A 12662-nucleotide genomic window follows, 5' to 3' on the forward strand; every position below is an offset into this window, starting at 1 on the left:
ATCAATGGAATTGTTATGAGGGAGAACAAGAAGGGTAAGAACAAAGTGGGAAAGAGGCAAACACGGTGGCTGCGTAACAAATGGTACCCTATATAGTGGACTACTTTTGAGTCATATGCGCCCTGGTCAAAGGTAGTGCACTATAATGGAAATAGGGTGACATTTGGGAGCATCCAATGTACCCGGCTATAATGGGGGAACAGGAAATTACCACTGTGATATTAATAACATAAAACGACACATCAATTAGCTCCCCTGAAAGAGACGCCTATTCCCGTCGGAGAGCCAGCCACTCTGAGTTCCGGTGGAGTGCGGGGCTGCTGCAGCCGCGCCAAACCTGCACTCTGCAGCCTAATTTCATTCCCAGCCCAGCACACCCAGGAAACTGGCTCCTGCTACCTGACAGCTACTGAGCTTTTCCATATTCTTCAATCATTATTTCTAAAATTATAGAGCGACGCAAAACCAAAAAACTGTTCACGGCGAGGGGGGATGCAAACCAAAATAATGAGTTGTAGACGCTGGGGGAAAGTTCTGAATTAACCCAGGTGAGTGATCTCAGGCTGCTGCTTGCTTTCAGACAAAATAGACTGACTTAAATGGCTAGTGCTATTATCGAGGCAAAACTTGATTCCTTGATGCACAGTCACTTGAGTGAGAATCCAATCTGACAACTTGGATCATAAGAAAAAGCCATGGCCATTGTTTTGCCCATAGGGAAATGACAACAGGAGTTGAAAAACTGTTTTCTTCTAGCAGGTGCATGGCTGGACAAGCTCTCTCTCCAGCCCAAAGAAGGAATATAAATATTTCACCTGTGAACTAACAACTGATCGAATGAACATTCATCTCAAGGGATATAGGCAAACAGGTTGGATTTTTAGGTGGAGTCCAAATCTACCCTCATTTCCTAGTTAGGGGAAAGGTTCTACGTATTTTACTTCCCTTCTATGCCTGTCTATTGATCCGTGTTGTCTTTGTCAAATAGTCCCATCTCCTGGTTTGGCTATTTCAGTGATGATCAATCACTTTCTTGTTGCTACTCAATGATTTACAGCTGGACCAGGGATATGAAATCAATATTGTAACACAGAGACATAAGGAAGAAGACAAGGCTCCTGATGGCAAATAAATGAGAACTCCGAGAAGAGGTCAGGGCAAAACAGCCCTCAACACAAGAAAGGGAAAAGTAGTTAAATACATAGACACTGCTTGATAGTTTGTTTGACACCTACCGTAGCAGCTAACTAAAGCACAGACTGAGTAAAGCATATTTTTTACGAGAATAAATGTCTAACACCTGTGGCGCCAAACTAGAGAATTCGTGAAGGTAGTACCCCGACGGTATTAGGAAGAGACGGGGTTGATGCACGTCGCACAATGTGCAGCATCAGAGAGAAGACGTTGAGTCAGATCGGAATAGCAACTTGTATGTAAAACACTCTGCCTCCCCGCGCCCAATCAATCTGAACGTCTGCAGGTGTGCACAGCTGCACACCACTTCTGATTCTACTTACCCCCATCACATATCTCTCTCTAAATGCCACCCCTTCCGTTACGCTGTGTAGACACTATCGGTTATCTGAGGTGATGTTGTGCTAATTAATTTACTATGTACAGAGCCATGTTGTATCTCTCCAGAGAAAAACACGTCTCTGCAAACTATCCAAATAGGGGACACTGTCCCTCCTTGAGGGAGGCAGATGATGTAAGTCCACGATTCATTCCCCATATAAGGGTAATCTTCCCTGGGACCGCTGCTGTAATAATATCATCATAACATTGTAAGAGTAGTGTTGGTAGAGAAGGCTATTTCCCACCAACACAAAGCAGAGATGGCTTTCCTACCTTGACCCTTTTACAGTGCTGACAGTAGCTGTTCCACACGTGTCTGACCTGTGGACCGTGTGAGTGCAGTTTTGGGCATGCCTTCCTTCACAGTGACAGGAGGGCAGGTAGAGGTGACTGACAAAGAGTGAGCCCAACAAATAACCTTCTCCAGAAACCTGAGGCGGAGTCCTACCCCGCTGCCTTATTATTAGAGGGAAGTCGATGAAAACTTGGTGCTGCTGTGCAATTAGCCTGTAGACATAACCCAGTGCTTTGACACAAATAACAGTGTTTAAGACAGACTCACCCCGCAAGGCTGGAAGATAAGGCCGTCGACTTCATGGCTGACCTGGGACGTGAAGCTGCCTTCCAGGAGCTGGAAAAACACAACAGGAGATATCATCAGCAACAGGACAGACAGACAGTTACTGTACAGCAAGGAATGGAAATAACAAGCTGGAGTCTGGTTAATAGAATGACATCTATATCCTCCTATAAGCTCACACATAATAACCATGGATTGCATCCCAAAAGGCACCCTATTACCTTTATATTGCACTTCTTTTGACCAGAGCCCTATTGTCCATCTTGTCAAAAGTAGTGCACTATGTAGGGTATAGGGTGCCATTTGGGACGAAGCCATGGTTTCTATTATAAGGCAGAAAAGCAATCCTTGTAGAACTATGCTGGAGGCCATCTTTTCCACCCACCAATCTATCAATATACAGTAACGCAATGTATCGTCTATTGTGTTACTGTATCAGTATCAAGCACTCATCTCAGTGATTGATATCACATCAATCAAGCTGGAAACATCAATGCACAGTTGCACACCATTTGACAGTTTAGGCTTAGGTTAATGACCGAAATATCACAGACCACATAAATAATTAGGCTCATGATGGCAGGAAAAGAGAGGCTTGTTCAGCTCCTCGATTAAGGATGACAGATGTTCAGCGAAAGACAATCTACAGTACCATATTGGCTGAGGCATCCCCAGGAGAGGAGACTTAGATAGATGAATATAGCTTTTACAGTAGCCTGAGATTAAGCTGTACTACATAATCAGCTAACTGAATATGGTCTTCAAATAAAGACAGCCAAGAGCAGAACATTTGGGAGAACCTTCCAGAAGGACAACCATCTCTGCAGCACTCAACCAAAATCAGGCCTTTATGGTAGAGTGACCAGATGGAAGCCACTCCTCAGTAAAAGGCACATGACAGCACCCTTGGACTTGCCAAAAGGCACCTAAATGACTCTCAGCCCATGAGAAACAAGATTCGGCCTCCCGGGTGGCGCAGTGGTTAAGGGCGCTGTACTGCAGCGCCAGCTGTGCCACCAGAAACTCTGGGTTCGCGGCCAGGCTCTGTCGTAACCGGCCGCGACCGGGAGGTCCGTGGGGCGACGCACAATTGGCCTAGCGTCGTCCGGGTTAGGGAGGGCTTGGTCGGTAGGGACATCGTTGTCTCATCGCGCACCAGCGACTACTGTGGTGGGCCGGGCGCAGTGCACGCTAACCAAGGTTGCTCCGACACATTGGTGCGGCTGGCTTCCGGGTTGGATGCGCGCTGTGTTAAGAAGCAGTGCGGCTTGGTTGGGTTGTGTTCAGAGGACGCATGACTCTCAACCTTCGTCTCTCCCGAGCCCGTATAGGAGTTGTAGCGATGAGACAAGATAGTAGCTACTAACAATTGGATACCATGAAATTGGGGGAAAAAAGGGGTATAAAAAAAAGGAGAAACAAGATCTGATGAAACCAAGACTAAAATCTTTGGCCTGAATGCCAAGCGCCACATCTGTAGGAAACCTGGCACCATCCCTATGGTGAAGCATGGAGGTGGCAGCATCATGCTGTGGGGAAGTTTTTCAGCGGCAGGGACTGGGAAACTAGTCAGGAGCAAAGTGCAGAGAGATTCTTTATGAAAACCTTCTCCAGAGCGCTCAGCACCTCATACTGGGGTGAAGGTTCACCTTCCAAGAGGACAAAGACCGTAAGCACACAGCCAAGACAACGCAGGAGTGTCTTCGGGACAAGTCTCTGAATGTCCTTGAGTGGCCCAGCCAGAGCCCGGACTTGAACTTGATCTAACATGTCTGGAGAGGCCTGAAAATAGCTATGTAGCAACGCTCTCCATCCAACCTGACAGAGCTTGAGAGGATCTGCAGAGAAGAATGGGAGAAACTCCCCAAATACAGGTGTGCCAAGCTTGTAGTGTCATACCCAAGAAGACTCAAGGCTGTAATCACTGCTAAAGGTGCTTCAACAAAGTACTGATTAAAGGGTCTGAATACTTATGTAAATGTGATATTTCAGGGTTTTATTTATAAAACATTAAGAACAAAATTATAAAAACCTGTTTTTACTTTGTCATTATCGGGTATTGTGTGTAGATTGATGAGAAAAAAAAAAAATCAAATTGTAGATAGCCGGCTAGTGATGGCTGTTCAACAGTCTGATGGCCTGGTGATAGGTGTTTCTCAGTCTTTCGGTCTCTGTCTGCTAGATGGTAGCAGAGTGAACAGCCTGTGCTCGGGTGGCTGAGGTCCTTAATGATCTTCTTGGCCTTCCTTGGACAGAGTGCTGTAAATGTCCTGGAGGTCAGGCAGTGTGCCACCGGTGATGCGTTGGGCTGACCACACCAATCTCTGGAGAGCCATGAGGTAGAGGGTGGTGCAGTTGCCTTACCAGGCGGTGATGCTGCTCGACAGAAGGCTCTCAAAAAGGTGCATCTGTAGAAGATCCACAATCAGCTGTTTCACTGTGTGGCCTAATATAAAAGAGCGGAGTTGGAGCAGCCTGTGGCGACATGTAGGCTGGCTGTATTATTATTAGTGATGTTGGCCCTGATGCGGAGGTTGCAGCAAGCTGGGGCCCTGTGGTAAAAAGCCTAGAGGAGGAAGGGAGGGACGCAGGCAGCCAGCCAGGCTGTTCAACAGAGGCACAGACAGCTGCCAGATGGGAGAGACAGATACAGCCCAAAGCTAGGCATAGGGGCATCAGGGAGCAGGTATTAATATGAAAATGCAGTTTATTGGGATGAATCTTATCCTGGAGGCAGAGCGATTTCTACTAGATGGGCCAGTGGCAAAGTAAAAATGTGCAATATATTGTCAAAATTCATGAAAACAAAGTTAGGCATAAGGTTAGCAGTGCGGTTAATGTTCGGCTTAAAGTTAGGTTTAAAATAAGATTGTATGACTTTGTGAATGTGCCAGCTAGTGACTACCCTACAGAGCTGCCTGCAGTACATGAGTCATCCAATAAATACCAATCTGCTATTAATATGGGCACTGTACAGCAGCCTCAAAGTACGAATAAACTCAACTCACAGTTCAGTTCATTCATTCATCTTTCCAGTGGTGTAAAGCACTTATGTAGAAGGACAAACATTTTCCAATTCACACACTAATCAAGAGAACAACCCTGGTCAGCCATACTGCCTCTGATCTGGCGGACTTACGAAACACACATGCTTAATATGTAAATGATTTTTTGAGTGTTGGAGACAGCCCCTGGCTATCCGTAAAAAATAACTAACCAAATGAAATGGTGCCGTCTGGTAGGCTTAATACAGTGGGGAGAACAAGTATTTGATACACTGCCGATTTTGCAGGTTTTCCTACTTACAAAGCATGTAGATGTCTGTAATTTTTATCATATGTACACTTCAACTATGAGAGACAGAATCTAAAACAAAAATCCAGAAAATCACATTGTATGATTTTTAAGTAATTAATTTGCATTTTATTGCATGACATAAGTATTTGATACATCAGAAAAGCAGAACTTAATATTTGGTACAGAAACCTTTGTTTGCAATGACAGAGATCATACGTTTCCTGTAGTTCTTGACCAGGTTTGCACACACTGCAGCAGGGACTTTGGCCCACTCCTCGATACAGACCTTCTCCAGATCCTTCAGGTTTCGGGGCTGTCGCTTGGCAATACGGACTTTCAGCTCCCTCCAAAGATTTTCTATTGGGTTCAGGTCTGGAGACTGGCTAGGCAACTCCAGGACCTTGAGATGCTTCTTACGGAGCCACTCCTTAGTTGCCCTGGCTGTGTGTTTTGGGTCGTTGTCATGCTGGAAGACCCAGCCATGACACATCTTCAATGCTCTTACTGAGGGAAGGAGGTTGTTGGCCAAGATCTCGCGATACATGGCCCCATCCATCCTCCTCTTAATACAGTGCAGTCGTCCTGTCCCCTCTGCAGAAAAGCATCCCCAAAGAATGATGTTTCCACCTCCATGCTTCACGGTTGGGATGGTGTACTTGGGGTTGTACTCATCCTTCTTCTTCCTCCAAACACGGCAAGTGGAGTTTAGACCAAAAAGCTCTATTTTTCTCTCATCAGACCACATGACCTTCTCCCATTCCTCCTCTGGATCATCCAGTGGGTCATTGGCAAACTTCAGACGGGCCTTGACATGCGCTGGCTTGAGCAGGGGGACCTTGCGTGCGCTGCAGGATTTTAATCCATGACGGCGTAGTGTGTTACTAATGGTTCTTTGAGACTGTGGTCCCAGCTCTCTTCAGGTCATTGACCAGGTCTGCCGTGTAGTTCTGGGCTGATCCCTCACCTTCCTCATGATCATTGATGCCCCACGAGGTGAGATCTTGCATGGAGCCCCAGACCGAGGGTGATTGACCGTCATCTTTAACTCGTTCCATTTTCTAATAATTGCGCCAACAGTTGTTGCCTTTTCACCAAGCTGCTTGCCTATTGTCCTGTAGCCCATCCCATCCTTGTGCAGGTCTACAATTGTATCCCTGATGTCCTTACACAGCTCACTGGTCTTGGCCATTTTGGAGAGGTTGGAGTCTGTTTGATTGAGTGTGTGGACAGGTGTCTTTTATACAGGTAACGAGTTCAAACAGGTGCAGTTAATACAGGTAATGAGTGGAGAACAGGAGGGCTTCTTAAAGAAAAACTAACAGGTCTGTGAGAGACGGAATTCTTACTGGTTGGTAGGTGATCAAATACTTATGTCGTGCAATAAAATGCAAATTAATTACTTAAAAATCACACAAATGTGATTTTCAGGATTTTTGTTTTAGATTCCGTCTCTCACAGTTGAAGTGTACCTATGATACAAATTACAGACCTCTACATGCTTTGTAAGTAGGAAAACCTGCAAAATTGACAGTGTATCAAATACTTGTTCTCCCCACTGTATATAGATTTTTTTTTCAAGTATTTAATACTTATAATTTTTTATACTTAAGTATATTTTAGCAATTACATTTACTTTTGATACTTAAGTATAAGTAAAACCAAATATGTCTAGACTTTTACTCAAGTAGTATTTTACTGGGTAACTTATTTTTCCTTTTCTATTAAGATATCTTTACTTTTACTCAAGTATGAAAATTGGGTACTTTTTCCACCACTGATTCTTTCTTTCAGACCAGTCAGACAGACAAAGTACCCTGCATGCAAACACTACCATTGTTGTGAACAAACAACTACATTTACATGTCCATAAATAACAGTGAAATAGAAATTAAAGTGGAGTTCAATTTCATTGCCATGGCAGCTCATCATATACTCATTATCTATGCACACAGCATTTTACTCAAACACAGAACAAACGCTGAAAACAGTTGAAAATGCGTGACACATTTCAAAATGTCACCACGGGTGGTGGTAGCAATGCAACGTGGCTGCTAAAATATCTCCAAATGTCACATTGCAGTCTCTTTACAAGAACCAGAGCGTGAATTAATGCCAACGTAAGTCATGAAAACAACCAAGAGATGAACAACAAAGGAAGATCATAAGATGCCTTCTTGCCCCTCTTTCGTATCCATAGTTTTACAATCAATGGTTTACAAACAATTAGCCAGGAGTTATTTTTCTCCATGTGCCATAAAGTGCTATAACATGAGTGGTAAACGGGATAATGGACAAAAAATGCCATTGCTCCTCTATAAGTACAGTCCTGCATTAGCCAGAAGGCAGGTTAAGGTATCATATCCACTAGGAGAGAGAGGAGACGGAGCTGAAATACAAACAGCATTATACAAGGCAGGAACATAACAATCATATTAATACAGAACTGTCATCACTGTATCAAACTTGCCGAGTGACTGGAGTCAGTGACACTTAGTCATCATGTCTAATCATGGAGAATGAAGAGTCTCTCTCTGTATTGTCAGAATCTGACATTTAAGTTAGATTAGGCTGTGTGCATGGTACAAGAGCCTGTAGCTAGGAGACAGAGGTACTTCAGATGGCGCTTCTGCACTCTGAAGTCAGGAGGAGGAATGAGACGAAAGGAGAGAGGTCGTTCCACCTCAAAAAGCACAAGAGGATTGAGACTCAGATCTCAGATCGTTCTGAGATCATTTCTGTACTTAGAAACAGATAACATTAGCATTTCTTCAACAATATTTTGTTGAAATATAATTTTATTTCTGATAAATTAAGTCAATTGATTGCACCCAAATTGGCCATTTTAAATTATAGGATTCATATAATATTAAATAAACTTTGTACACAACATCTGATTTGGATCCTCAAAAATTCTTACAATGAGTAAGACATGAGGATTCCAAAGAAAGGGTCAAAAGCCACACACGGGCCCCCCACGCCGATCCCAACCCATCGAACAAGTATATAGTATCAGTTCTCTGTTTGACGAGTAGTATGGAGCTGCGGATCAGAGTATTGTTTCTTCATCCTATGTAAAGCATTCTCAATGAATTTGGTGATGTTTTTTCCCCTGTTCAGAGAAAGTCATTGAAGTTGTTAGGTTTATGTCCCATCCTACATCCTGACATTACCAGGTTCTGTCCACTACAGGGTGCTGCTCCTGCTATTAGTTGATTATCTTTTAAGAATCCCCCCACCCCCTCAATGTTAAATGGATAGTTCACCCAAATTACAAAATTACATATTGGTTTCCTTAGCCTGTAAGCAGTCTATAGACAAGGTACGACAGCAACCAATGCATTGATTTTGTTTACCTGGCCACTATTTCGAAGGTACCATTGACTTACATTGGATTTGTGCAACAAATGCTACAAAGTTAGCATTTGAAACAGTGGCCAGGTAAACATAACCAAAACATGGGTTGCTGTCATACCTTTTCAATAGACTGCTTGCAGGCTAAGGAAACCAAAATGAAATGTTCTAATGTGGGTGATTAAAAAATAATAAATCACCTAATAGCAGGAACAGCACAATCTAGTGGTCAGAAGGTGGTAATATAAGGATGTAGGATCAGGATGGGAAATAAACTGAACTTCAATTACTAATTTCTGACATAAAAACAAACAAAAGAATCACAGAGAATGCATTACATAAGATGAAGAAACAATACTCCAAGCCGCAGCTCCATATTACTTGTCAAACATAGTGAATTGATATTGTATATTCATTGTTGTGTTGGGATTGGCAATGGGAGTCGGTTGGTGGCTTTGAACCATTTCTTTGGAATCCTCATGTCTTACTCATTGTTAAAAAAAAATTGCATGTCCAAATCAGATGTTATGTACCATCTTTATTGAATATTATATGAATCCTATAATAAATATTTAAAAAAGCCAATTTGGGTGCAATCAAATTAGCTTAATTTCTCAAATCAAATTATATTTCAACAAAATAATGTTGCAGGTATGCTAATCTTACCGTTTCTAACTACAGAAACGATTTCAGAACAATCTGAAAGGGTGGGTGTCATGATATGGAACAACAGATGAGCGGAAAGGTGAGATTAGGAGGCTGTCAACAAGCGGCATAAGCCGAGGGCACAGTCAACACGTAGGAAATGTGAGGTATCCGCTTATTACTTAGAAACAATGCTTCATCACAATGGAGCTAAACACACAACAGACCTGCACCTGACAGATTTCTTTATCGTGAGGCGCAATTGATTTCGGGAGTCAAATTCTCGAATGTCAAACACCGTTAAGATGCAAAGAATGCGTTAGGGGGAAATAATGAAATAAGCCTCTATCAGAATGGCTGCTCGGTGGCTAAGTGGTGAAGACCTGCCAATTGCCACAGTTGTAAAATTAGATAAAGTAGTGGTAATGGTTCCTTCAGCTGGCAGTAGATAACCCGAGACAGTATTTGACAGTGACTATTACCACTAAAGAGAAGCATCAGGGCAAGCTGGAATGGAATAATAGTGAGTCATTCCGGTTCCATACGGAAGTTCTACTTTCCATATAAAGAATACAATTATTCTGCTTCCAGCCAGACAAAAAATAACTGCTGTTGTCTTTATGATGCAACTCTATGTAGGAGGAACACTGGTCTATCTGGAGTTCCCTTTCAGTTCTTTGACACCATAGTACACCCACCACCTCCAATGCATCTCCAAGCCATCTGAGAGAGAGATTGAAAGAGGGAGACAGGGAGAGGTGAACACAGGGTGAGGAAAGATGAGCCAAGGGAGACCTCCACCGACGCACCCACCTCCATAGAGGAAGTTCCCTTGGAGCTATGGTTGCTTGGAAGTTACAGAGAGGGGGCCGCAGCCCAGCAGCCCAGGCTTTCATGCTAAACCTGTTCAGGCAGGATTCACAAAGCCTTCGCCTGGAAAGCCTGCAGAGAAGATGAAATCACACAGTCCTATTAGGAGATCTATCAGGCTTCCACAGGAGACGTCAAGCGGAAGGAGGGACTAACTACTGTACCTGATGACTAGCGTTGCACTCGACAGAGAGACAAAAGGTAAAATGGAGTACCCATCTTCATGCCATGGTGATGGAATGGAAGTCAGTGTATTTTTCTCCCCTACAATTGAACGTCAAGGTTAAATTTCACATAGTGGCACAGTAATGAATCATAGTTGGGTCGGAGAAGGGCTGAGTAACATTAAAACAACAACGAGCATGCCATCCTCCCTGCAATCTTTTTGTTGTTGTGTGGGTAGATCAGCTTTAATATTGCAGATAGATTGTAGCTTCCATCAATGAAATTGTCTGCATCACTTCCAATCACCCATATATTTTTTTGTGAAACGGTTCACAAAACTCACAGTTCGGTACAGTACAGTGGTGTCACGGTTCGGTATGGTTTCGATACATCGACAAAATAAATGCCTGAGAAATATGTCATTTGTATTTAGATTTTCCATTATTATAATACGAAACATGGGTAGCTTGAATTCCCAGGAGCATATGGAAACAAAGGGACAACAAAAAACATGAAATAAAATAGTCATTTAAAACAGAACTTCAACAAGAGTGCATAGTCCAGCAGCATATATCAAAATTAAGTCACATAGCAGTGCCTTAAACAAAATAGGACCACTTGAGACTGGTTACTTGAAAACAATTAAAAATTAAAACTCAGATTCACGTTTTTCTTTAAGAAGATCAGTCTATTTACATTATCTGCAGTGAGCACAGATTGGCTTCCAGATTAACTCTGATAGCAGTCTTGACATCCATTAAATTGAATTCCATCTAGTAGGGACATCCTGGATTAGTTTGTGGTTTGGCAGCTCCAACATCTCCTGTTTTGTCTTGAAAACATAAGCAGCAGTTGTGCTTTTATGAAAGAAGGATACCACCTTCCTGGTCTTGGCTAGGAGGCGAGAGATTGGATTCACTGACATCGTTTTTTGAGATGCAGATTAATAACGTGAGCAAAGCATCCCATCTGTGGCCCCAATTCAGCTAGTGCAACTGCATTTACGATATTTCTAGCGTTGTCAGTGGCCACAGGAATTGTTACATTATCCCTCTCCAACTTCCACACTGCAACTACAAGTTAATTTATACGCCATTGGTTTAAGCAATAATATTTTTTATACAATGAAATATATTTTCCTAGTTATAATGTATGATTAATTTATTGTTCAGTTCTCAAAAGTTTGGAGTCACTTAGAAATGTCCTTGTTTTCCATGAAAACATACATGAAATGAAAAGGAAATGAAAAGGAAATACAGTCAAGATGTTGACAAGGTTATAATGATTTTTAATTGAAATAATAAAAGTGTCCTTCAAACTTTGCTTTTGTCAAAGAATCCTCCATTTGCAGCAATTACAGCCTTACAGACCTTTGGCCTTCAAGTTGTCAATTCGTTGAGGTAATCTGAAGAGATTTCACCCCATGCTTCCTGAAGAACCTCCCACAAGTTGAATTGGCTTGATGGGCACTATGGCACGGCGTTGCAAAATGGAGTGATAGCCTTCCTTCTTCAAGATCCCTTATACCCTGTACAAATCTCCCACTCGACCCCAACCAAAGCACCCCCAGACCATCACATTGCCTCCACCATGCTTGACAGATGGCATCAAGCACTCCTCCAGCATCTTTTCATTATTTCTGCATCTCACGAATGTTCTTCTTTGTGATTCGAACACCTCAAACTTAGATGGGTCCGTCCATAACACTTTTTTCCCAATCTTCCTCTGTCCAGTGTCTGTGTTCTTTGTCCATCTTAATCTTTTCTTTCTTTTTGCCAGTCTGAGATATGGCTTTTTCTTTGCAACTCTGCTTAGAAGGCCAGAATCGCCTCTTCACTGTTGAGACTGGTGTTTTGCGGGTACTATTTAATGAAGCTGCCAGATGAGGAATGGGGAGGTGTCTGTTTCTCAAACTAGACATAATGTACTTGTCCTCTAGCTCAGTTGTGCACCGGAGCCTCCCACTCTTTCTATTCTGGTTAGCGCCAGTTTGCGCTGTTCTGTGAAGGGAGTAGTACACAGCTTTGTACGAGATCTTCAGTTTCTTGGCAATTTCTCACATGGAACAGCCTTCGTTTCGCAGAACAAGAATAGACTGACGAGTTTGAGAAGAAAGTTCTTTGTTTCTGGACATTTTGAGCCTGTAACCAAACCCACAAATGCTGATGCTCCAGATATT

General features: G+C 42.8%; 1 protein-coding gene across 1 annotated transcript in view; it reads right to left on the bottom strand.

Moving 5' to 3' along the window:
* The window catches only part of rngtt (RNA guanylyltransferase and 5'-phosphatase), a 142215-nt gene that overhangs the window by 46120 nt on the left and 83433 nt on the right, over positions 1 to 12662 (bottom strand). The window contains exon 13 of the mRNA XM_024377821.2: positions 2138 to 2206. Coding sequence (XP_024233589.1) covers positions 2138 to 2206 — 69 coding nt within the window. The remainder of the gene's footprint in view (positions 1 to 2137; positions 2207 to 12662) is intronic.

The sequence above is a fragment of the Oncorhynchus tshawytscha genome, linkage group LG18, assembly GCF_018296145.1.
Source record: "Oncorhynchus tshawytscha isolate Ot180627B linkage group LG18, Otsh_v2.0, whole genome shotgun sequence".
In the NCBI taxonomy this organism is placed as follows: domain Eukaryota; kingdom Metazoa; phylum Chordata; class Actinopteri; order Salmoniformes; family Salmonidae; genus Oncorhynchus; species Oncorhynchus tshawytscha.